Source organism: Notolepis coatsorum (assembly GCF_963971535.1).
Source record: "Notolepis coatsorum genome assembly, chromosome: 17".
Classification (NCBI taxonomy): Eukaryota; Metazoa; Chordata; class Actinopteri; order Aulopiformes; family Paralepididae; genus Notolepis; species Notolepis coatsorum.
This window is the reverse complement of record NC_140181.1, coordinates 82,945,565-82,971,551: the sequence shown is the minus strand read 5'-3', so window position 1 is coordinate 82,971,551 and position 25,987 is coordinate 82,945,565. Positions and strand designations below refer to the sequence as shown.

Genomic DNA, 25,987 nt, shown 5'->3' with positions numbered 1-25,987 from the left:
ATGGCTCAGGTCGTCAGAGACCTGAGGTCAGAGATGGAACAAGCAGCCGTATTCCGTGTGGTCCTATAGTGCCGCGTCGCCGTTTATTATCGTGTAACATTGTTTTGGGCGGTAAAAAAGTGCAGGGGACAATAACTGCCTTCTGAAAACATGCAGGGGACATGTCCCCTGTGTCCCCCCCCATAATTACGCCCCTGCATGGGAGGTTCACGCTATTTCCCCCAGATCCCCTACCTGCTGAACAGGTGCTCCGACCGACCAGTAGGAGTCGCATTTTACAACGACCAGGACACATACCCCATCCGGCTTCCCAGTTCCCACCCGCTAACACTGCCAATTGCGTTAGTAGGGATGACTGACCAAGCTCGAGGTACCGCTGACAGCTGGATTAGATCCCAGAGTCTCTGCGGTGGTAGGCGAGTGCTTAGACCCAGCCGCACCTCATTTTCTCCCATCCCCCAATTTAGTCAGCCAATTCCCTTCCCGCACGCTTGCCCTACTGTCCATCTGGGGAGGGTGCAGACTACCACATGCCTCCTCGAACTCTAATGACAAGTAACACAAGGCATCGCTGCCATTTAAAACTCCTCTCATGAATGAGATAGCAACACCTGCATGTGCAGTGCATAGTGGTTTATGAGTTATTCCATAAAACAAGGCGACGCCATGAACCGACATCTAATTTTAGTAGAGCCTCGGGCAGATGTGTCAAGTCAATACCACAGATGTGTGGAATTCAGACGCTCGACTGTGTCAAAATGACTTTGGAGTATCCACGGAGCGTTGCTATTTCTGGTAGCGCTGACTTGGATGTGCCTAAAGGTTTTACTAGCTGACATTTATGTTGTTTTGTGGTGTTGCATTTCTTTTCAAGATTATACATTTTAACCTGTTAATCTGTAGACCGTTTTCGCCTAAAGGTACATGCCTAAGTAAATGGAAGATTGCTCCACTTCTGCAAGGTCAATTTGCATGTTCTTGGTATCTATAGGAACATCTAGGGACCTGGGGGTATGTATTTCCAGTGTCAGAAATATTGTGTCTGTTACTAGGCTGAGTAAATTGTAATGAAGAAAAGGAGAATATGAATTATGATTTATGATTTTTGCATCTTTGATCATGTTAAATCTGCGGGGCACAAGAAAATGCTCACTGAGCTCATTCACCACCTTATTGAGATCATGTGTAAATAAATCTAAGCAAATGAACCGCAGGAAGATGATTAAACAGAAGGATTTGTAGATACAGTAATGAATGATAATCGATTTTAATTATAAATTCATATTTGACCTTGAACTTGACCTTATTATGGCCAAATCATACATCTATGGATAGGGAAAATGCTCCTCTTTCCAATGGCAGGGTTGAATCTGGATTTAGTCATTTCCTTGCGGTTTTTATGATAATTAGCATTTTTAGATAAATTCGTATTTCTGATAAATCGTATAAAACATCGGTAAAAATGAAAATATACACTTTGACTACTGTTTTTGATAGGGTTATGGTCTTTACTCTTGGCTACATATTTCCTTTTTTTTAAAACATTAACCTCTTAACATCCAAGGGCCCACATGTGGACGATTTTTTGCCGACCTCTAGTGGCTCGGGTGTGCATTTCTTTTAATACAATATATAGATGTAATTAAAGCCCTATTTGTTGCCTGTCGATTGCCCTTTCAGGTGACAAAATCCGTTCAGCGGTTCTCGAGTTACATGCCGATATGTGAGGCGTGCCCCAAAGTACGCAAAAGTACACATTACCACCCCCAACTCCCGGAGCTCTAGCTTCGTCAATCATTTGGCGATCTCGAAAGTCTTTGCACAGGGTTGTAGCCAATGAGTGTGGCTTTCCAATGATAAGGGGGACCTTAAGGCTTACATATTGCGTAAAATGGGTTTCGCCACATCTTCGCATTGATTCGGCCGTCTGTTATTTATTATATAATATATATATACAGGGGTGCGTTGGTCATGGGACGGGGTTGCACGCCGAGCAACCGGCTCTGTGAGCAGAAGCATGCGCACACACATGCACGGATGTGCACGAGCGTGCACACAGGAATGCGCCAACTCGACTGATGCGCCAACTCGCCAAGTACCCACCTGGCTTCTTTGCATAACAATAGCTCAGGTTGCCAGGTGTCTTCAAATATGTCCTCCTCAGAGATACATTCACGCAAAACTTGTGAATGAAATGTGTTACATTCCATTCCTAGAGGCAATCATTAAAACAATGCAACCAGGTATGAAATCACCAAGGCACTATATGTTAACTATATGTTATAATGTTATTTAGGCGCTGGAGGAAATTACATACTGTAGATCCTCCTTTCGGCTAGTGTTCAAAGTCTTCAGATTAACAAACCTAAATAAAGTGGTCGAAATTATTGTCCTTGATGTTGTCACACATTCGCTTTAATTAATCAATTACCTGTGCTTTCTGGAGCCAGGAACACTGCATCCTTAATGTGCTGCCCAGTTTATAAACGTCTTTTAATCTTGGGTGCATGCATATTAAACCCAGCATGTTTAATACAAGGGAAATAAAGGGTGTTGCAAAAAATAAATGATTTGATTTAGATTTAGTTTCTTTGCTAAAAGAAAACCCACACATCCTGCGCCAAGAACGAGTTACACCGTTTTTGCCCGCCATGCGTTGAACTCCAAGAACGACTTATGTCGTTTTTGGGATCAATATAATTTTTTTTTGCCATGGCATTCATAATTCATCCAGCCAACCTCCGGACTCCAGCGGGACCCTGTATGAGATTGCAACGCCTCAATACCGCCGCCTGGTGGATGGTCGGGCGAGTTACACTCTCGCCAAAACCGGAAGTGCCGATCGGTGCGTCGAGGAAATCCCTCTGGCAGTCACATCTTTTTACGGGACTCCAGATAAACATTTGGATCGCTTCCATAATGCAAAAATCTATATGTTTTCGGCGTTTATTGCGCCATACAAACCGGAAATGGATGTAGGAGATCGGCGTCAAATTATTGGGATCTTTCTCCTCCAGTCTCATCGGCGAACGGTAAGAGGACACTAACGTTATTTTCAGCCCGATTGTTTATTAATTTCACTGCAAACCATCTGATCAACGTATCAACCCATAAAGCCGTTACTGACGATCAAGGAATTATAAACGCCCACCCCCTTTCCTTCATGCATGATGAAGCATAATGTATACCGATCATATACATTTGAATTTTTTAATATAGCGTGTATAGGAAAGAAACGCCAATCGATAATCTATCATATGCGTCAGGGCCTATAACTCTCGTTTTTGGAATTACTGCTATACTGTCTAAAAACATACTTATATTCTAGACGGTATTAACACAACAATGTATGAATGAAAAAATATAACGTTCCCACATCCTGAACAATAGATAATCGATGTTGAATGGGCCATAGTAATGTCAATATAGCAATACAATTAAAAAAGTTATAGCCCTGCAAAGAAGGTAAACATTTATTTTTTTTGTATTTTATTTTTTTATTCTTTTTTAAACAAACATATAAACAAACATGACAACACACGATAAGATATACAAGCATTAATTGTCAGGGCACATCCAATGTGATCACCTTTTGGTTAGTTGTTTTATATAAGATATACCCATAATACCTGTTATCTAAAAAAAAAAACCTACATACATATGCTCAGCTCGAACCCCCCCCTCCTGGACCCCACCTTGAGAAGTACCTCCACTATCCCTCGCACCTAACCAGACACTACCATTATAAGCTAGCTTTTATTCTCTCCACCACTTCTAACCACATTGACATTTTGGATTCATTGAGACCCAGAATTCTTGCTGTAGATATTTCATGGTAAATTACATCGAGATATGTAAGAAACCAAACTTTACGGCACATTTTTTCCGGTTGAAACCAGCGTGATGCGATCAGCTTTTTGGCTACTGTGATACCCGATAAAACCAATCTCTTTAGCTGTGGATTCACTGCAAACTCAAAAACATCATTCAACAGCAATACCGAGGGGTGTACAGGTATATTCCAAGATACGAGTTTTGATATTTGTTGGGTCACATCTTTCCAGAATGCCTTAACTGGTGAGCAGTCCCAATACATGTGCATAAATGTCCCTTCGTCCCCATTTGTACATTGGGTGCATTTGGAATCTTGTTTGAGCCCCATTCGGCACAGTCTTATAGGAGTCAAGTATGTCCTGTGAATATAGTTAAGATTGATTTGTTGATGATCCGGGTTCCTTGATGTAAGTCGGACATTTGCCCAGGCTCCTTGCCAATCAAAGTCATTTTCCAGGTCTGGTATATCCCTCCTCCAGACAGAGTCAAGTTGGAGGGTTTCATACGAGGACGTTAGTAATTGATGATAAAATTCTGAAACAAAACCTCTCGATGTCTCTCTTGAGTAGAAGAATTTGTGGTATCTGTGGTGTTCAATTGGTCTGTCTAATGGAAACATTTCTTTTTAACAAGGCTTTTGCCTGAATTTTTCTTTTACTTTTATTTTTACTTCTATTCATTTTATTATTATTTTTATTTTATTTTACTGTTATGTTCTTCCATTTCACTGGTTGTTAGTCTTTTTAATTGTTTTTATTCATTTTAATTGTTTTATTCATTTAACTTTTTGTCTATATCTCCTGTAGCACTCTGAGATTCTCGCGAATATAAAGTGCGGTACAAATTGAATCTATTATTATTATTAACATCTCCATAGGCTTTCAACGGTGGCAGACTGGGTATATTGATGGATATAACCCATGGCGCCCAATGTCAAACATGTTCCACAGATTCAAGGAAGTCATATAAAACAGTTGAAAAGATACATAACATGTCCCCTTTAAAGCACTGTTCTATATTGCTTCTGTTAAAACTTGGTCATTCTCAGTGATTTGAGTGACTCTTGATGTTTTTGACTGGAAATGAAAGTTCAAGTTCATCTATCTATCTATCTATCTGTCAATCAATCAATCAATCAATCAAATTTATTTATATAGCACATTTAAACATGACACTCGAGACAGCCTTGGCTCCCCCCTCCAGCATGCATACGAGTTAGCTGCCATCACCAACGTGAGGCGCTGCGCCATACACGTAGGAGGGGGCTGGGTGTGGGGGGGCCGCATGCCACTCTTATCTCCAAGAGGGCCTTCGACTCCAGCAGCTCTCAGTTCGACCTTGGAATCGTCCAGGAATTTGTTTTGGCTGACTGACTGGCAATATTTCCCCAGTCACGTTGATTTAAATTTGCAATCCCAAAAGCTTCGATAATCCAAATGTCCACGACTTCAAGTTGGTAGCCCGATTGAAATGTCGCAGAGGCAGAGAGGGTTAGCCTTATTCTGCTTCCTTGACGAAAATATGCAATCCACTGATTAGATCCATTTCGAGTTGATTTGAGTATAGTCCGATAACCGGCACAAAGCACAGAGCACAGCAGCGTCAGGCTTCATGGAGGCAGTAGAGGCGGCGGTAGGAACGGCCTTGAGGAGCCTGGGGAGAAAGTTTCCATGAAAGTTATTTTTTTTCTTTTAAGTTGCTCTACACATTTTCAGATATACTTGAAGCCAAAGGCAGCGGTGAATCGGCAAAGAAGAACTACAGAATCTTTCAGTAACAGTAAACATTTGACTAGAAAGGTGCACTCAGTGGAGCGCAAATCTCCGCCAGGCGGAATGCCATAATAATACAGTTTTAGGAGGAGATGTCAAAGAATTAAAAGAAAGAAATTGAAATGGCGGAAAATCCAAACAGCAGGTGCGTCCTTGAGGCAATTTTCAGAGCGAGTATAGATGGAAGTTTTGTGTAAATTGGACGTACGGCGTAGGAGTTATGACATTTAAAAATGCAAGATTTTGACCTTTAATTATAGTGCCCCCATCAGGTCGATTGGGGTAATATTCCAGGAGTCACGGCCATGGCCTACTGTCAACCTATGTGGCAGGTTTTATCCACCACAGCCTTTTTGTTGGCGAGCTATGGTGAGCACACACACACTCACAATTTGCCACTGTGCCCCTAGTGGCGGCTCACAAGCATGACACTTTCCTTCACATCTATTACACTTTGTGTCCTTCTTACATAGTTAATAAGCCATTTTACACCAGGAGAACAGTGCATACAAAATATTGCTGTTGAATAGAGTTTTTGCAGAGATAACAAAAAAAAACGGCACAGAGATTTTTGTATCAAGGCAAGAATGACTCGGAACCCACGTGTCAAAAATACCTTTCAATGTTATACACTGCTCATTGTATCCTATACCTTCATCAGTGTCCCTACAAGACACGTGTTCTTGATTTATGATCATTTGAAACTTTCATTCTCTGACAGCAAAAATATTGTGGAACAAAGCTTTAATTGGATTCACTGTATGCCTATGATACGCCACGCTCGTTGAATTGTAAATTATGTGCAGCGATGGATGACGAAAACTACTGTATACATACAACATTTTGTATTTTATATATGTGTATTTATCCATTCATTTATTCAAGTAGTACACTGCCATGTATAACTTCCTTTGGTATTGTAATCAAGGTGCTACTTGTCAAAACAGTTAGATATGATTGTTCTTCATGAGGCGTAACAAAAACATTAAAAAACATACAACATGAAACAAATGCTTTATACTGTAAATGGACTGCATTTATATAAGTGCTTTTATCCAACTCGTGCCTCACATTCACCCATTCATACACCGATGGTGGAGGCAACCAGCAGTTAGGGGTTAAGTGTCTTGCTCAAGGACACCTCAACCCGCTGCCCGTGAGGAGCGGGAATCGAACCGGGAACCTTCTGATTACCAGACAACTGCTCTACCTCCTGAGCCCCTGTAGTCCAGGGATTCCCAAATGTCCAGACCCAAAAGAGAAATTTGATGTCTCCCCAGGACCCGAACCTATAAAAATATGTAATGAATTTCCATAACATCTATTACTAATAAAGACCACAACAAACTAAACAAACACAATTAACTAAACACTAACCCCGACCACCACTGTCACTTGTCACCACCACATTAGTCACACAAACACACACACAGATTGGCAGTGGCCTATTGGCAGACGTAATTATTCTAGATTATAAAATCTTCTAATATAGCTAGCTAATGAAGTGAACTATCATCATCATAAAACAATCCAGTTAGTTCTTATCATTTTTATAGTATGGCTACTGACAAATGATGTATAATGGTTAGTTATATGGGAATATACAGAACGTACAGAGAGAGATGAAGAGAGGGGGGGGGGCCAAGAGAGAGGAAAAAAGAGCAAGAGAGACACGCAGCCTCTTCTCTTGGGGCTGGTAGTATCATCCCCACAAAATCACCTTACATTTAAATGAAAGTAAACTGAGTTTAAAGTCCCCATGACATGGCTAGCAGAAAGATATTTCCTTCCACATATTAATGTGTAACTCCTCTTGTAGGCTTGACTTTGACTATACATATATATCTGTATATATATACAGCACAAAAACATGTCTGCAAATCCTAATTATAACAACATTGTGTAAGCTAAGAAGTGAAACCATTTAGGTTGAAAAAGAGAAAGTTAACTGGCTTGGACGTGAGTGGGGAAGGGGCTTGGGGGGAGGGGCGTGAGCGGGGAAGGGGGAGGGGCTTTCATAGATCCTTACATTCTCAATGAGGGCAAAGGTGTAGGGATGCTGCTAAGACATTTTCAGTAGTTTATTACCATACCAAACCAATTGTTATTCAATATACAAAATGTTTAAAGTGTTAAAAACATGTGTGGAGGTGATCTTTAACTGCTTTGGGCCAGCTTAGTATATTAGTGGGTTAAGTTTGTTTACCTTTACTTGGGTTAGCAGTGGCTACTGCACTCGTAATAACTACCAAACAAGGTGTGGTAGGGGCAACATCGCTGTCCGTGGTGCTGAACTGGACAGGGGAGAGGTACTGAACTGGACCTGAGAAGTCTCATTTCTTTCCAACATAAGACTGAAACTGATATATATCTAACAGAGAACGATCTTTTTTTAATTTTGAAAACGAATTCACATTTCATAGAATTGTTGTGCATTTTCCTCTGTTTTGGGTCTCAACCCTAAGTTAGGCGAACGTCACTGTAGTCCATAGTCTAATAGTCGCCCTTTCAATCATTGAAAGATGTGGTGGGCATGTCTCTGGCTGCTGTCCAATCCTGATCCACCTGCACCTTGAAACGTTTTCCCCCGGCTCAGTCACCAGCCGTCCTGACCATGCTCTCCCTATCACTACAGCAAATCCTGCGGGTGAGTATACCTGTTTGTTTATATAGCTATTGTTTATATTGTTTATATTATTAACATTGCACTTTGTAAGTCGAGACAGTTTGATTTAATTTAATTCTATCGAATTTGCATGAAATTCAAACGCTGTGCACACAGTTCGTATCAGGAGAATGTTCGCCCCAATGCAGCTACACTGTGATAAGGGCCGTTTTGAGTTTTGTTACGAGGCTTTGCGTGCAATCTATAGGTCAAGCCTTTGACCTCAGATAACCTTCACTGGGTTCACCATCAGAGCTTCTTTGTTGTTTTCCTTTTTCAAAGAAGCTATTCAGTTTGTCTTTTTTCTTAGTACCTAATTCAAACTAAATACCATTCATATTATGACCAAGGCAACCTACACTGGTAATGACACATACAATACTAGTTTATCTAGTAGCTCACAGGCTGTTTCTCTAGAGCACTTATCTGACAGTGAGGCCAAAGTAACATGCATTGCACAACTATCATGCAGCCACACTCTGGCCCTCAGCAAACCTGATAACTCTCCCCATTATTAGTCTGGCCTACGTTGTAATGCTTTCAAGGGCACAGTGTTTTCTTTTGTACTGGCTCCATTGAACAGCACACTTGTTTGCCCTTTCAATACCTCCCATTTTGTGGTTTGCTTAGAAATTCTGAAGAAACATTAGTATAGTAGAAGTAGAAAGCTTTATTGTCATTGCACAATACAGTACAACTAAATTAGTTTGTGCAGCACCTAAAAGAACGATACCTACATACACACTCTACCACACAACACATTCATGATGTACCCATAGACACACTACCATACATACATTAGTTGTACCATACTCACTGACACACCACACATTCATGTACCCACACATACCCTCTGCTACAGATGCACTTATTCACAAGAACAAAAAAGGTTTTAAAAAAAATAAATAAAAAAGCATTGCAAAACATCACAGTAGAAAAATCAATATTGCACATGGGCGGAAAATATTGCACATGAGAGAATACCATTATTGCATTATTGCACATGTCCCACCATCTGTCATATTGCACTTATACAAGTATTATAGTGAGGTAGATGTAGATGTGGTGGCATTAGTATCTGATGGCGTCGACATGAAATGCATTTAACCAAACGGAGCAATCTTGGATACAAATTACTTGAACGCAAAACAAGTTTTTATTTTTTTATTTTTTTTTAATCCTTTTTTTAGATATAGTCATAGTCACTCACTCACTCACTGACATTATACTCACTCACTCACTCACATTATACTCACTCACACACTCACTCACTCACTCACTCACTCACTCACTCACTCGCTCACTCGCTCACTCACTCACTCACTCACTCACTCACTCACTCACTCACACACTCACACACTCACTCACTCACTCACTCACTCACTCACTCACTCACTCACACACTCACTCGCTCGCTCGCTCACTCACTCACTCACTCACTCACTCACTCACTCACTCACCAAAATGTGCCACTGGCGACTCAAGGGCATGACACTTACATTGTTTTATAACCAATCTTTCCACCAGGAGAACAGCCCACCAGTAATATTGTTGTTGAGTAGATCCGTCTGTGATTCCTTAACTGTTATACTAATAAAGACATAGTGCACCCCCCCCCCCCCCCCCCCCCAGCCCCTCTGCTCCAGGGTGCCAGGTTATGCTGGGAGACGAGGAGCGGCCAGCGCTGGCCAGTGGACCGGGCAGGAGAGCCTGGCCACGGACGACCCAGAGATGTGGAGTCTGCTACGACAGGAGAAGGACAGACAATGTCGAGGACTGGAGCTCATCGCTTCAGAGGTATGTGGTTTCAGTGAGAGAGAGAGAGGGGGGGGGGGAGAGATTGAAGAGAGAAGAGGTGTGCAGGGAGAGGGGAGATTTTTGTGTGTGTGCGTGTGTGTGTCTGTCTGTCTGCCTGTCTGTCTGTCTGTCTGTCTGTCTGTCTGTCTGTCTGTCTGTCTGTCTGTCTGTCTGTCTGTCTGTCTGTCTGTCTGTCTGTCTGTCTGTCTGTCTGTCTGTCTGTCTGTCTGTCTGTCTGTCTGTCTGAACGATTGAATGAATGAATAAATAGTGAGTGTGTGCGAGAGAGGGAATGCATGACTCAGAGAGAATGTGAGAGTGACTGAGAGTGATTGAGTGAGAGATAAGAGACAAAGTTTGGGAGAGAGAGAGAAAGAGTGAGTTTAATTGAGACACAGAGAGTAGCGTGACATTGAGACGAAAATCGAGAGGGGGGAGGGAAAAAAACACCAGCTGAACTGCCTCCACGTGATAAAACTCAACGGCTAGAGATCTTCACCTCTTAGTTTCTAGATTTTTTTTTATCGGTTGCTTCAAAGAGTCCTCCCAGATTTCTCCCTTGTGCATTCCCTCAAAAGTCACAGGATTCATCTAAGCAGAGGATTGGGGGGGGGGGGGGGGGGTGAACAGAGACTTTTATTTTCAGCACGTTTATGGTTCTGCAGCGCTATCAGTCACTCCAGATCTGAAAGAGTTTCACCTACTTGCGCATCTGCTGTCAATCACGGCGGTTCCCTACAGAGACCCCCCCCTCTCTCTCTCTCTCTCTCTCTCTCTATCTCCTCTCTTTCTCTCTCTTTTCTTTTTTTTCCAGTCAAATGCCCCCATTAGATTCTCCCATTTATTTCAGCCATTGATCTGCTCTTCTAAGTGGAGACAGTGCGGTGGGAGGAAGGGTGATGGCAGAGGGGGAAGCCGTCACAGCAAAGACAGAGAGAAGAAAGAGTTTATAGTGTCACACTGGGACAGATAGATGGAGGGAGGGACAGATAGATGGAGGGAGGGACAGATAGCTGGAGGGAGGGACAGATAGATGGAGGGAGGGACAGATAGATGGAGGGAGGGACAGATAGATGGAGGGAGGGACAGATAGCTGGAGGGAGGGACAGATAGATGGAGGGAGGGACAGATAGCTGGAGGGAGGGACAGATAGATGGAGGGAGGGACAGATAGATGGAGGGAGGGACAGATAGATGGAGGGAGGGACAGATAGATGGAGGGAGGGACAGATAGCTGGAGGGAGGGACAGCTAGATGGAGGGAGGGACAGATAGCTGGAGGGAGGGACAGATAGATGGAGGGAGGCGGGACAGATAGATGGAGGGAGGGACAGATAGCTGGAGGGAGGGACAGATAGATGGAGGGAGGGACAGATAGATGGAGGGAGGGACATATAGCTGGAGGGAGGGACAGATAGATGGAGGGAGGGACATATAGCTGGAGGGAGGGACAGATAGCTGGAGGGAGGGACAGATAGATGGAGGGAGGGACAGATAGATGGTGGGAGGGACAGATAGACGGATGGAGGGATAGATAGCTGGAGGGAGGGACAGATAGCTGGTGTGTGTGTGGGGGGGGGGCAGTGGTTAGAGGAAAGAAAGAGAGAGACCCGAGAGAGATGGGGGAAAGAGAGAGAGAGAGAAAAAGAGAGAGACTAGAGAGAGTGAGAGAGAGATGGGAGAGAGAAAAAGAGAGAGACTAGAGAGATAGAGAGAGTGAGAGAGATGGGGGAAAGAGAGAGAGATGGGAGAGTGAGAGAGATGGGAGAGAGACTAGAGAGAGTGAGAGAGACAGAGAGAGATCGGAGAGAAGTAGAGACTGGAGAGGTATAAGAAAGAAGGAACGAGGGTGAGAGACAGGTGAAAGAAGGTAGGGATAGAGAGAGAGAAAGAGGGAGAGAAGTAGATCAAGAGTGAAAAAATGCACAGCGAGAGAGAGAGAGGATGATAGATTTACATTTTCAATCCCCTCTGCATTCCCATCTTCCTCTCTGCCTCTCTCTTGACTCTGGTAAACCGCACAGGGTCTCAGCGTTAGAGAGAATAATCCTCCATATTCTCCTCCTCATTTGCAAAAACCTATAAACGCCATCAAAATGAACAAATGAGTTGTCGTGAGTTACTGCTAAGACATAGCCGTTGAATGTTTTCCATTGCAAAACGCATCGCAAGTTCACATTTAGCAGCAGAAACCATCAAACACCAATGCTGTGTTACAGAGCCGTATGAATCCTTTCACTAGCGAATCAGAGCACAGCATTCAGGTCAGGTGACTAATATGGCGGCTACTGGGAACTGTGCTGCCTGAACGCAAACTGCAAATCTTTTAAGATTGTTTTTGCTTTGTTCACAAAAAAAATTTCCGCATGACGTGAGTTGATGTCTTCAGGGCAGAGCCAAGAAGAGAAAAGTTGAAAGTTAGGTTGAAAGGTAGTGTAGCGAAAACATGGCACAAAATCCGGTTCAAAGTCATTGTTAAAGGTAAAATGTTAGCGTGACGTAAAAACTGAAACGTATTCAGGTAACATAGCGTAGCGAAAACGTCTAGAAAAAGCCCCAAAAAAGCGACTTTTAATTTGAAATAAAACAATTTAGATTAGATACCTGTATTTTGTGAGTAATTTTTACTTGATCAAAACAAACCGAACTGCAGTTTGATTGATATATGCCCCAAAAAACGTGACTTGTGAAATTACTAAAAACTAGTATATGGAATAGCAAATTAACTTAAATTAGCTAGTTATTGGTTATTGGTCTGCACTTCATCACAATAGACTCCTTTACATTCAACTCAGTTTCTTAGTTTTTTTTTTCATTTTAAACTTTTTCATTTATTATTATAGTTTTTAACTTTTATTTGTATTTGTGCTGTTCATGACAATGCACAGCTCCACAAAAGCACCTCTCAATTTGCACATTCCATAAGCAAAATCATTCTGTAGAGAATTACAGTTTTATGCCACATACTGATATACACATCTGCTTTAAATTCAGATTATAACGTTAACATTTTAAAGGGCCACTTCACTGAAGGGATATGAATATGAAAGAAATTATGTCTTCCAGTGATGTAACTTATAACGTAAAACACAAAGGTCCAATGCAGGGGCGGATTTAGGATTGTAGGAGATCCGGGGCTTAGCCCAGATGGGCCCCCCTTTTTTTTTTTTTTTTTTTTTTTAATTTTTTTTTTTTTTGTGGGGCAGGTAAGGGGTGGTTTGGAGGCGGTCAGGCACGACCCCCTCCACGACAGATTTTTTTTTAATTTAATGAACCTGTACATGCAATTTCCTGCAATATAGAGCCTTCAATCTTGACCAATAAAGCTGCTCTTTTCACTATAAAACTCAGTTAACCATAACGTAGTTATGGTTAGATTTATATATTGGGGGGGGGATATATCATATTTTTCATATAATCAAAAAGTGGTGGAGCAAGATCATACCTTTGCTCCCCCAAGTTCAATAGTGGGAGAGCAGAGATGCTGCGAATGCTCTTATGGCCAGGCGTCTATGATTCACTGATACAAAGTAAAATAGTGCAGTGCAATAAAATAGTTAGTAAAATAGAATAAAATAATGCAATAGTGCATTGCAATAAAATAGTTATCATCGTATTTTTTCGGGAGGCCGGTAAGGAGTGCATTACAGTAGTCGAGTTGGCTTGAGATAAAGGCATGGATCTGGTTTTCAGCGTCCTTTTGATTTATAAATGGCCGTACTTTAGCTATGTTTCTAAGGTGGAAGAATTAAGTGTTTGTCAACTTGTTGATTGTGATTTAAAGCTTAGGTCTGAGTCTACCATAACACCAAGACTTAACTCACTCAAATACAGTTAGCAGCTGGATAGACCACAGATGGAAATTAGCTTCTGCTAAATCTGGTGCAAACATATTTTCATGTAACAATGATGAATTGTAAAAAAAAAAAAAAAAAAAAAAAAAAAAAAAATCATTTTTTTTATTTTTTTTTAAATAGATTCGGGGCTTTTCAGAATACATCCGGGGCTTGAGCCCAGGTAGCCACCCCCTAGCTCCGCCTCTGGTCCAATGTCCTCCAATGACATCTAATCTATTTTAGACAGATTCAATTCATTCCGACAGCCATCAGACTTTACAATGCATCACTGTGCCTCACTGCATCACTGAGCACAGAGTGACAGTTACCATCTTCCTGGACTTTTACTTTTAAAACAACACTGTTCAATATTACACTTACTGTAGACTTCTGTATATTTTACTGTATATTTTACGATATTCAATATTACACTTACTGTAGACTTCTGTATATTTTACTGTATATTTTACAATATTCAATATTACACTTACTGTACACTTATTGTAGACTTCTGTATATTTTACTGTATATTTTATATTAGACTGTATAAACATAACATAGGAAATGTATATCCCGGAGCTGGGTATTTTTATACTTAGGCTTATTTTATTCTTCATTCGTGACTTGTTTTGTCTCCCTAAATGTTTAAATGTTTACTGTTTACTGTCAGCGATTTGTAGTGCCAAATTTCCCTCGGAATGAATAAAGTATTTCTATTCTATTCTATTTTAGTACTGTATAAGACTCAGGACTCTGAAACTATTGCATGTCTGTTTTGTCAGAACTTCTGCAGTCGGGCTGCTCTGGAGGCGCAGGGTTCCTGTCTCAACAACAAGTACTCAGAGGGATACCCGGGGCAGAGGTAACAGACTAGTAGTCAGAGGGAGACCCGGGGCAGAGGTAACAGACTAGTAGTCAGAGGGATACCCAGGACAGAGGTAACAGACTAGTAGTCAGAGGGAGACCCAGGACAGAGGTAACAGACTAGTAGTCAGGGGGAGACCCAGGACAGAGGTAACAGACTAGTAGTCAGAGGGAGACCCGGGGCAGAGGTAACAGACTAGTAGTCAGGGGGAGACCCAGGGCAGAGGTAACAGACTAGTAGTCAGGGGGAGACCCGGGGCAGAGGTAACAGACTAGTAGTCAGGGGGAGACCCGGGGCAGAGGTAACAGACTAGTAGTCAGGGGGAGACCCGGGGCAGAGGTAACAGACTAGTAGTCAGGGGGAGACCCAGGACAGAGGTAACAGACTAGTAGTCAGGGGGAGACCCAGGGCAGAGGTAACAGACTAGTAGTCAGGGGGAGACCCGGGGCAGAGGTAACAGACTAGTAGTCAGAGGGAGACCCGGGGCAGAGGTAACAGACTAGTAGTCAGGGGGAGACCCGGGGCAGAGGTAACAGACTAGTAGTCAGGGGGAGACCCAGGACAGAGGTAACAGACTAGTAGTCAGGGGGAGACCCGGGGCAGAGGTAACAGACTAGTAGTCAGGGGGAGACCCGGGGCAGAGGTAACAGACTAGTAGTCAGGGGGAGACCCAGGGCAGAGGTAACAGACTAGTAGTCAGGGGGAGACCCAGGACAGAGGTAACAGACTAGTAGTCAGAGGGAGACCCAGGACAGAGGTAACAGACTAGTAGTCAGGGGGAGACCCAGGACAGAGGTAACAGACTAGTAGTCAGGGGGAGACCCGGGACAGAGGTAACAGACTAGTAGTCAGAGGGAGACCCGGGACAGAGGTAACAGACTAGTAGTCAGAGGGAGACCCAGGACAGAGGTAACAGACTAGTAGTCAGAGGGAGACCCAGGACAGAGGTAACAGACTAGTAGTCAGGGGGAGACCCGGGGCAGAGGTAACAGACTAGTAGTCAGAGGGAGACCCGGGGCAGAGGTAACAGACTAGTAGTCAGAGGGAGACCCAGGACAGAGGTAACAGACTAGTAGTCAGGGGGAGACCCAGGACAGAGGTAACAGACTAGTAGTCAGGGGGAGACCCGGGACAGAGGTAACAGACTAGTAGTCAGAGGGATACCCAGGGCAGAGGTAACAGACTAGTAGTCAGAGGGATACCCAGGACAGAGGTAACAGACTAGTAGTCAGGGGGAGACCCGGGGCAGAGGTAACAGACTAGTAGTCAGGGGGAGACCCGGGACAGAGGTAACAGACTAGTAGTCAGGGGGAGACCCGGGGCAGAGGTAACAGACTAGTAGTCAGGGGGAGACCCGGGACAGAGGTAACAGACTAGTAGTCAGAGGGAGACCCGGGACAGAGGTAACAGACTAGTAGTCAGAGGGAGACCCAGGACAGAGGTAACAGACTAGTAGTCAGAGGGAGACCCAGGACAGAGGTAACAGACTAGTAGTCAGGGGGAGACCCAGGACAGAGGTAACAGACTAGTAGTCAGGGGGAGACCCAGGACAGAGGTAACAGACTAGTAGTCAGGGGGAGACCCGGGGCAGAGGTAACAGACTAGTAGTCAGGGGGAGACCCAGGACAGAGGTAACAGACTAGTAGTCAGGGGGAGACCCAGGACAGAGGTAACAGACTAGTAGTCAGGGGGAGACCCGGGACAGAGGTAACAGACTAGTAGTCAGGGGGAGACCCGGGACAGAGGTAACAGACTAGTAGTCAGGGGGAGACCCGGGACAGAGGTAACAGACTAGTAGTCAGAGGGAGACCCAGGACAGAGGTAACAGACTAGTAGTCAGGGGGAGACCCAGGACAGAGGTAACAGACTAGTAGTCAGGGGGAGACCCGGGGCAGAGGTAACAGACTAGTAGTCAGGGGGAGACCCAGGACAGAGGTAACAGACTAGTAGTCAGGGGGAGACCCGGGGCAGAGGTAACAGACTAGTAGTCAGGGGGAGACCCAGGGCAGAGGTAACAAACTAGTAGTCAGAGGGAGACCCGGGGCAGAGGTAACAGACTAGTAGTCAGGGGGAGACCCAGGACAGAGGTAACAGACTAGTAGTCAGGGGGAGACCCAGGACAGAGGTAACAGACTAGTAGTCAGGGGGAGACCCAGGACAGAGGTAACAGACTAGTAGTCAGAGGGAGACCCAGGGCAGAGGTAACAGACTAGTAGTCAGAGGGAGACCCAGGACAGAGGTAACAGACTAGTAGTCAGGGGGAGACCCAGGGCAGAGGTAACAGACTAGTAGTCAGAGGGAGACCCAGGGCAGAGGTAACAGACTAGTAGTCAGAGGGAGACCCGGGGCAGAGGTAACAGACTAGTAGTCAGGGGGAGACCCAGGACAGAGGTAACAGACTAGTAGTCAGAGGGAGACCCAGGACAGAGGTAACAGACTAGTAGTCAGAGGGAGACCCAGGACAGAGGTAACAGACTAGTAGTCAGAGGGAGACCCAGGACAGAGGTAACAGACTAGTAGTCAGAGGGAGACCCAGGGCAGAGGTAACAGACTAGTAGTCAGGGGGAGACCCAGGACAGAGGTAACAGACTAGTAGTCAGAGGGAGACCCAGGACAGAGGTAACAGACTAGTAGTCAGAGGGAGACCCGGGGCAGAGGTAACAGACTAGTAGTCAGAGGGAGACCCGGGGCAGAGGTAACAGACTAGTAGTCAGGGGGAGACCCAGGGCAGAGGTAACAGACTAGTAGTCAGAGGGAGACCCGGGACAGAGGTAACAGACTAGTAGTCAGGGGGAGACCCAGGACAGAGGTAACAGACTAGTAGTCAGGGGGAGACCCAGGACAGAGGTAACAGACTAGTAGTCAGGGGGAGACCCGGAGCAGAGGTAACAGACTAGTAGTCAGAGGGAGACCCAGGACAGAGGTAACAGACTAGTAGTCAGGGGGAGACCCAGGACAGAGGTAACAGACTAGTAGTCAGGGGGAGACCCGGGGCAGAGGTAACAGACTAGTAGTCAGGGGGAGACCCGGGACAGAGGTAACAGACTAGTAGTCAGGGGGAGACCCAGGACAGAGGTAACAGACTAGTAGTCAGGGGGAGACCCGGGGCAGAGGTAACAGACTAGTAGTCAGGGGGAGACCCGGGACAGAGGTAACAGACTAGTAGTCAGGGGGAGACCCAGGACAGAGGTAACAGACTAGTAGTCAGGGGGAGACCCGGGGCAGAGGTAACAGACTAGTAGTCAGAGGGAGACCCAGGACAGAGGTAACAGACTAGTAGTCAGGGGGAGACCCAGGACAGAGGTAACAGACTAGTAGTCAGAGGGAGACCCGGGGCAGAGGTAACAGACTAGTAGTCAGAGGGAGACCCAGGACAGAGGTAACAGACTAGTAGTCAGGGGGAGACCCGGGGCAGAGGTAACAGACTAGTAGTCAGAGGGAGACCCAGGGCAGAGGTAACAGACTAGTAGTCAGGGGGAGACCCGGGGCAGAGGTAACAAACTAGTAGTCAGAGGGAGACCCGGGGCAGAGGTAACAGACTAGTAGTCAGGGGGAGACCCAGGACAGAGGTAACAGACTAGTAGTCAGGGGGAGACCCAGGACAGAGGTAACAGACTAGTAGTCAGGGGGAGACCCAGGACAGAGGTAACAGACTAGTAGTCAGAGGGAGACCCAGGGCAGAGGTAACAGACTAGTAGTCAGAGGGAGACCCAGGACAGAGGTAACAGACTAGTAGTCAGAGGGAGACCCGGGACAGAGGTAACAGACTAGTAGTCAGGGGGAGACCCGAGGCAGAGGTAACAGACTAGTAGTCAGGGGGAGACCCAGGGCAGAGGTAACAGACTAGTAGTCAGAGGGAGACCCAGGGCAGAGGTAACAGACTAGTAGTCAGAGGGAGACCCGGGGCAGAGGTAACAGACTAGTAGTCAGGGGGAGACCCAGGACAGAGGTAACAGACTAGTAGTCAGAGGGAGACCCAGGACAGAGGTAACAGACTAGTAGTCAGAGGGAGACCCAGGACAGAGGTAACAGACTAGTAGTCAGAGGGAGACCCAGGGCAGAGGTAACAGACTAGTAGTCAGAGGGAGACCCAGGACAGAGGTAACAGACTAGTAGTCAGGGGGAGACCCAGGACAGAGGTAACAGACTAGTAGTCAGAGGGAGACCCAGGACAGAGGTAACAGACTAGTAGTCAGAGGGAGACCCGGGGCAGAGGTAACAGACTAGTAGTCAGGGGGAGACCCAGGACAGAGGTAACAGACTAGTAGTCAGAGGGAGACCCGGGGCAGAGGTAACAGACTAGTAGTCAGGGGGAGACCCAGGGCAGAGGTAACAGACTAGTAGTCAGAGGGAGACCCGGGACAGAGGTAACAGACTAGTAGTCAGGGGGAGACCCAGGACAGAGGTAACAGACTAGTAGTCAGGGGGAGACCCAGGACAGAGGTAACAGACTAGTAGTCAGGGGGAGACCCAGGACAGAGGTAACAGACTAGTAGTCAGGGGGAGACCCGGGGCCGAGGTAACAGACTAGTAGTCAGAGGGAGACCCAGGACAGAGGTAACAGACTAGTAGTCAGGGGGAGACCCAGGACAGAGGTAACAGACTAGTAGTGGAAAGTAACTAAGAATGAAGTAATGAAGTACTTATTCTACCCCCATTACCCTAGTCCGAATCCAAGTCAATCAATGTTGAGTCCACTCCACTCTGGCAGTCAAAGAGCTGACATTAAAAAAAAAAAAGATCTACATTAAACATAAATGACACAGCGGTCACTGTTTCAAAGGGATTTTATTGACTTTGGACTCGGGTACTACTAACACTGGGTCCTAGTAACAGGACCCAGTGGAAGATGAACCCAGTGGGAATCTGCCACAGCCTTTTTGGATAGTTCCATTTATTGAGTGTGTTTAGGTGTTAGTCATGGCCAGAGGGCAACCGAATATAGTATTTAACAGCTAGGATGGCTGTAGGCCTGTGTCTGATTCTATATGATGTGATAGCTTGACGTGTATGTGCTAGAATGCTGCATAATATTAAGTAACCAAAAATAAATGTGATAATACAGAACCCTTTTCAACAAAGTGAAGTAGCCTGTTGTAAAAGTTACACATTTGAATATAAAAGGACCATAGAATAGCACTCAATAGTGATAGCGATAGACAACGGCCATTTCAGAAAGTTTGCTCTCTCTCCCTCCCTCCCTCCCTCCCTCCCTCCCTCCCTCCCTCCCTCCCTTTTTTTATCCTGATGCTTTTTGTTCTGATTAAATGATTGAAATGGCGATTATGTGGTAAATGATTGTTCTCTATTATTACATTTCAAACCTTTATTTAAACCGGTGAGAGTTCAAACTACGCCAGTTGCTCTTGGCAGCTCCCAGGTGCTTTATTTACTGTGTGAGAATCAGGATGTTGCTTTAAAAAGTCCCCCCAACTCCCTTGGGTCCTCAACACCCACATAGCTTGAAGCCAATCGGATGAACGTTCTCGAAATAAATTATGTTTAAAGTTTGTTGTTATAGCGCCACCATCTGGCCACATGGCACACAATTGGGGGGTGGTTTAAGTGGATGGAGAGTTACGGTTCAAAAGTTACAGACCAAATTGTAAAGTTTGTTGGGGTGGGACGATATAAGTAACTCACAATACAATACTGTGGCTATCTATCTATCTATCTATCTATCTATCTATCTATCTATCTATCTATCTATCTATCTATCTCCCTTTCTCTTCTTCTTTCTCTCTCCCTGCCCCCCCCCCCCTACCCTTCTCTCTCTCCCCCCTACCCTTCTCTCTCTCCCCCTATCCCCTCTCTCTCTCTCTCTCTCTCTCTCTCTCTCTCTCTCTCTCTCCCCCTCTTCTTTCTCCATCCCCCTCTCTTCCACCCAGTGTCACACAGTCTTATTGGATAATTCCCATTAGTGGTTGTGTTAGTTATGGCCAGAGGGCAACCGAATATAGTATTTAACAGCTAGGATGGCTGTAGGCCTGTGTTTGATTTCACATGATGTGATAGCTTGATGTGTATATGTGCTAGAATGCTGCATAATATTAAGTAACCAAAAATAAATGTGATAATACGTACAGAACCCTTTTCAACAAAGTGAAGATAAGATAAGATAAGATAAGGCGTCTACGTGGCACAGTGGGCAAGGCGCTCGCAACGAATGCTGGAGACTAGGCTCCGCTCTCCACATTGCTTTCAGTTTAGCTGGTCGTCCACACTAATACACATTGGCCGTATTACGGGGAGGGAAACTGAAGGGTGGGGATCGGGGATCGGACAGCGACTCCTACAGGTCGGTTGGTGCGCCTGCGCAGTAGAATCAAGAAGCGACGGGGGCGGGGCCCCTCCAAAGCCCAGACCCCCGACGCTGAAAGATCGAGCCGCGCAGGTGAAAAGATGCGACGGCTGTTACCTCGAGTATCGGAGGAGACTCGTGCTATGTATGACTTAGTCCACATTGCAGCCGGCTTGTGGGAGGCAAGAAACAACGTTCGAAGACAGGGGAGGGTTGAATTGGACGATATGAAAATTGGGATGAGAGCAAAATTGAAAAAGTGGATAAAAAAAAAGATAAGATAAGATAAGATAAGATATTCCTTTATTGAAGTAATCTATCACTATCACTCAATAGTGAGAGCGATAGGCAATGGCCATTTCAGAAAGTCCGTAGCTCTCTCTCTGCCCCCCCCCCCCCCCCCCCCCCCTCTCACTGTGCTTTTTCTCACTCTCGTCTACTTCTCTCTCTCTCCCCCTCCCCCCTCTCTCTCCTTCTCTCTCTCCCCTCACCTCTCCCCCTCTCTCTCTCCCACCATCTTTCTCTTTCTCTCCCCCCCCCCCCCCTCTCTCTCAGGTACTATGGTGGCGCTGAGGTAGTGGACCAGATTGAGTTACTGTGTCAGAAACGGGCCCTCGCTGCCTTCAGCCTGGACCCCGCTCTGTGGGGGGTGAACGTCCAGCCGTACTCCGGCTCTCCGGCTAACTTTGCCGCCTACACCGCGATCCTGAAGCCTCACGATCGCATCATGGGCCTGGACCTGCCCGACGGGGGCCAGTGAGTGGGGCATAGAAGTGGGGGGAACAGTGGTAGGAACTACCCAGGGCCCGAGCTGTGGGATGGCCCTCAGAGGGTTTGGACTACTACCCAGGGCCCTGAGCTGTGGGACCAGAGGGACTAAAATAACTACCCAGGGCTCTGAGGTGGAGGAGGACCCTCAGAGAGTCTGAATTAAAATAACTGGTGGTGGTGTTATTTAATTTGTGTGACTTCTACGTATTCTTTTTTCTCAATGAGACGGTTAAGTGACTCTTGAGATTCGACAGAATAAAACTGGCTTGATATGAGGAATAATAAAGATATTGTTATTTTAAGCATTTTCTTTAAGATTATTCAATGTTGAATTTCTGCTTCATTAGGTTGAGAATAGTGGATGCACACAAGAATTTTAGGTGTGAGAGAGAGAGAGAGAGAGAGAGAGAGAGAGAGAGAGAGAGAGAGAGAGAGAGAGAGAGAGAGAGAGAGAGGGGGGGGAGGGAGGGAGGAGAGAGAGAGAGAGAGAGAGAGAGAGAGAGAGAGAGAGAGAGAGAGAGAGGAAGAGTCACACGTATGTAATTGCCACCTTGCCTTGCCATGACACCCCTGCTACAAACTAAGTTAAATGTTTAATTTTACATTTCAGCCTAACACATGGCTACATGACTGACACCAAGAGGATCTCAGCCACCTCCATTTACTTTGAATCTATGCCTTACAAACTGGATGTGAGTATTCTAAAAGATTCAAAAGATTCTGTCTTTTTGTTTAATTTTCCATAAGAAATGAATGGAATGGAAATGAATGGAACATAATACTGTGAAACTGAATCTGTATACAGGTTTTTTTTTTTTTTTTATTTATTCCTCTCCTGGTCCTTCCCAAGTTCATTGTTCAAATTCAAGTCTGTTTGTTACATGTTTTAAAGTCAGCAATGCAGTTTAAAAACACTGAAATGCGTACTTACTGTACTTACTGATACTTACTTACTGGGTGATACCATATAGATTATTTAATATTAAAACATAGATTATTTGTATTTGTATTCATATTTGTACATGTAGGGGAGAACGGGGATAGTTGTCACACTTTTTACTCTAGTGTGAATTGCTCATCATCAAAACATCTTTCAATAGTCATTCCTACATTAAATTGAAGCTTAAGATGTTGGCTTGAAATGTGTATCCCTCTCATTTTCCAACGTATTGTAACAAAGAGTTAATCACCTATCAAAGACACTCTGACACATTGTGACAACCAACCCCATCATGGGGATGGTTGTCACACAATATGGGGTTGGTTGTCACCATGTGTTCTAATGGGAAAAATCTTAAAAGAGACAAGAAGGCAGAACTAAATTTGAAAGTTTAATTGCATTGACAAGTTGACAAATACATAACTTAATGCATCTTAACATGAACATAAACAGGAAACACATCTTTAGGCCATCCTATATAACAAAATAAGAACACAATAAATCGGCCTAACAATAATAGCCTACACAACATGTGACAACCAACCCCAACCGGAATGTCTTGATAGCATCAAGGCTAACAGCCATCTAACAACTAGTTAGCTAGCTAACAACAATCTAAACTATAGCTATCCCTTCACACCTTTTAAGGGTAATAATTGTTTCATTATAAACCAATTGTGTAAAAGCCTAGAAGAAAAATACTGAGGAGTGGAATATTTACAAATGGACATCAAAAACACAAAAAGTCCTCTCACCTCAAGTTCAGCTGTTTCACTCCAAAGATGACAATGTAGGTGAACTCTGACCCCAATTCTGGACATTTAAATACCAAAATATGGGAGACAGGACCCTCTGGTGGTGAAATATAATAAATGTGACAACCTACCCGTGTGACAACGTCCCCCGTTCTCCCCTATAATAATAATAATAATAATAATAATAATAATAATAATAATAATAATAATAATAATAATAATAATAATAATAATAATAATAATAATAATAATAATAATAATAATAATAATAATAATAATAATAATAATAATAATAATAATAATAATAATAATAATAATAATAATAATAATAATAATAATAATAATAATAATAAAATAATAATAATAATAATAAATATCAAGACAATAAACAAGATACAAACAAGAATATAAAAAAATTCTGAACGGACACAAGAACACAGCAACAGTAGCAGCACAAACAAACAAACAAACAAACAGAAAAACAAACAAACTAAAAATAAGAATCTATTAATGGTTAACCCTTTCACGGCCACACTATGAGGTTAACCGTGAAAGGGTTAACAGTCCGTAGTGTGGTAGTGAAAGGGTTAACCATCCGTAGTGTGGTGGCGAAAGGGTTAACCATCCGTAGTGTGGTAGTGAAAGGGTTAACCATCCGTAATGTGGTGGTGAAAGGGTTAACCATCCATAGTGTGTTAGTGAAAGGGTTAACCGTATGTGGTGTGGTAGTGAAAGGGTTAACCGTATGTAGTGTGGTAGTGAAAGGGTTAACCGTATGTAGTGTGGTAGTGAAAGGGTTAACCATCCGTAGTGTGGTGGTGAAAGGGTTAACCATCCGTAGTGTGTTAGTGAAAGGGTTAACCGGCTGTGGTGTGGTAGTAAAAGGGTTAACCGTATGTAGTGTGGTAGTGAAAGGTTAACCGTCTGTGGTGTGGTAGTGAAAGGGTTAACCTTCTGTAGTGTGGTAGTGAAAGGGTTAACCTTCTGTAGTGTGGTAGTGAAAGGTTAACCGTCTGTAGTGTGGTAGTGAAAGGTTAACCGTCTGTAGTGTGGTAGTGAAAGGGTTAACAGTGTGCTCTCCTCGTCTCGCAGCCCAAGACGGGTCTGATAGACTACGACCAGCTGGAGAAGACGGCCCGCCTCTTCAGGCCCAAACTCATCATCGCTGGGACCAGTGCGTACGCCCGCCTCCTTGACTACGCTCGCATGAAGAAGGTACAGGACGTGCTTTGTTGTGCAAAGCACGTCTATTCAATTCTATTCTATGCTATTTTATTCTATACTATCTGGCAGATATACTGTAGAATAGAATAGAATAGAATATATATGTCCAACTGTCTCACTACCATAGAATTTAATACAGATTCGAATTATATGGTCACTACCCCATATTCTGTTCTGTTCTGTTCTGTTCTGTTCTGTTCTGTTCTGTTCTGTTCTGTTCTGTTCTGTTCTGTTCTGTTCTGTTCTGTTCTGCTCTGCTCTGTTCTGTTCTGTTCTGTTCTGTTCTGTTCTGTTCTGTTCTGTTCTGTTCTGTTCTGTTCTGCTCTGTCCTGTTCTGTTCTGCTCTGTTCTGCTCTGTTCTGTTCTGTTCTGTTCTGTTCTGTTCGGTTCTGTTCTGTTCTGTTCTGTTCTGTTCTGTTCTGTTCTGCTCTGCTCTGCTCTGTTCTGTTCTGTTCTGTTCTGTTCTAGTATATTCAGTTATGTTCAGTTAAATTAAATTAAATTAAATTAAATTCAATGCAATGCTATTCTATTCTGTTCTGTTCTGTTCTGTTCTGTTCTGTTCTGTTCTGTTCTGTTCTGTTCTGTTCTGTTCTATTCTATTCTACTCTATTCTACCCTAGTATATTCAGTTATGTTCAGTTCAATTAAATTAAATTAAATTTGATTATATTCTGTTCTGTTCTATTCAATCATATTATGTTAATTTCTATTCTGTCCCGTTCTATTTTATTCTTCCTTATATCATAGACTAATGTGTATTTGTATTGTAGCTGTGTGTGGAGCTGAATGCCTACCTCCTGGCTGACATGGCTCACATCAGTGGTCTGGTGGCAACAGGGGCTGTGCCCTCTCCTTTTCACTATTCTGACCTGGTCACCACGACTACCCACAAGTCCCTGCGTGGAGCCAGGTAACACACACACCAAAGCTTTATGCTTTGTGGAAATGTTCTGGGGGGGGGGGGGGGGGGGTTGTACTATATCAGTACAATAGGGGTGTAATGGTATACTGAAGACACGGTTCGGTACGTTCCCTCGGTTTTGGGGTCACGGTTTGGTACGAGTTCGGTACAGTTACAAAGATCCCAAATGTATAATGTATAAGGCTAGGTTTCTTTTCATTTATTTTGAACAGACAGTAGTACAAGTTATACTTAGTTCCACCTAGTTCCACTGTGACATCAGAGCTGTGAAGTCACGGGACGAATACATGTACCGCTCAGTGGC

General features: G+C 44.1%; 1 protein-coding gene across 1 annotated transcript; it reads left to right on the top strand.

The window, feature by feature from the left end:
• Positions 1–25,675, top strand: LOC311244115 (serine hydroxymethyltransferase, mitochondrial-like; the record flags this gene model as incomplete). Its single annotated transcript, XM_084333526.1, has 7 exons — positions 1–26; positions 9,918–10,068; positions 14,685–14,764; positions 21,624–21,824; positions 22,450–22,531; positions 24,627–24,749; positions 25,532–25,675. The coding sequence occupies 7 exons, from the start codon at positions 1–3 to the stop codon at positions 25,673–25,675; spliced, it is 807 nt and encodes a 268-aa protein (XP_084189652.1).
• Positions 25,676–25,987: the final 312 nt, after the last annotated feature.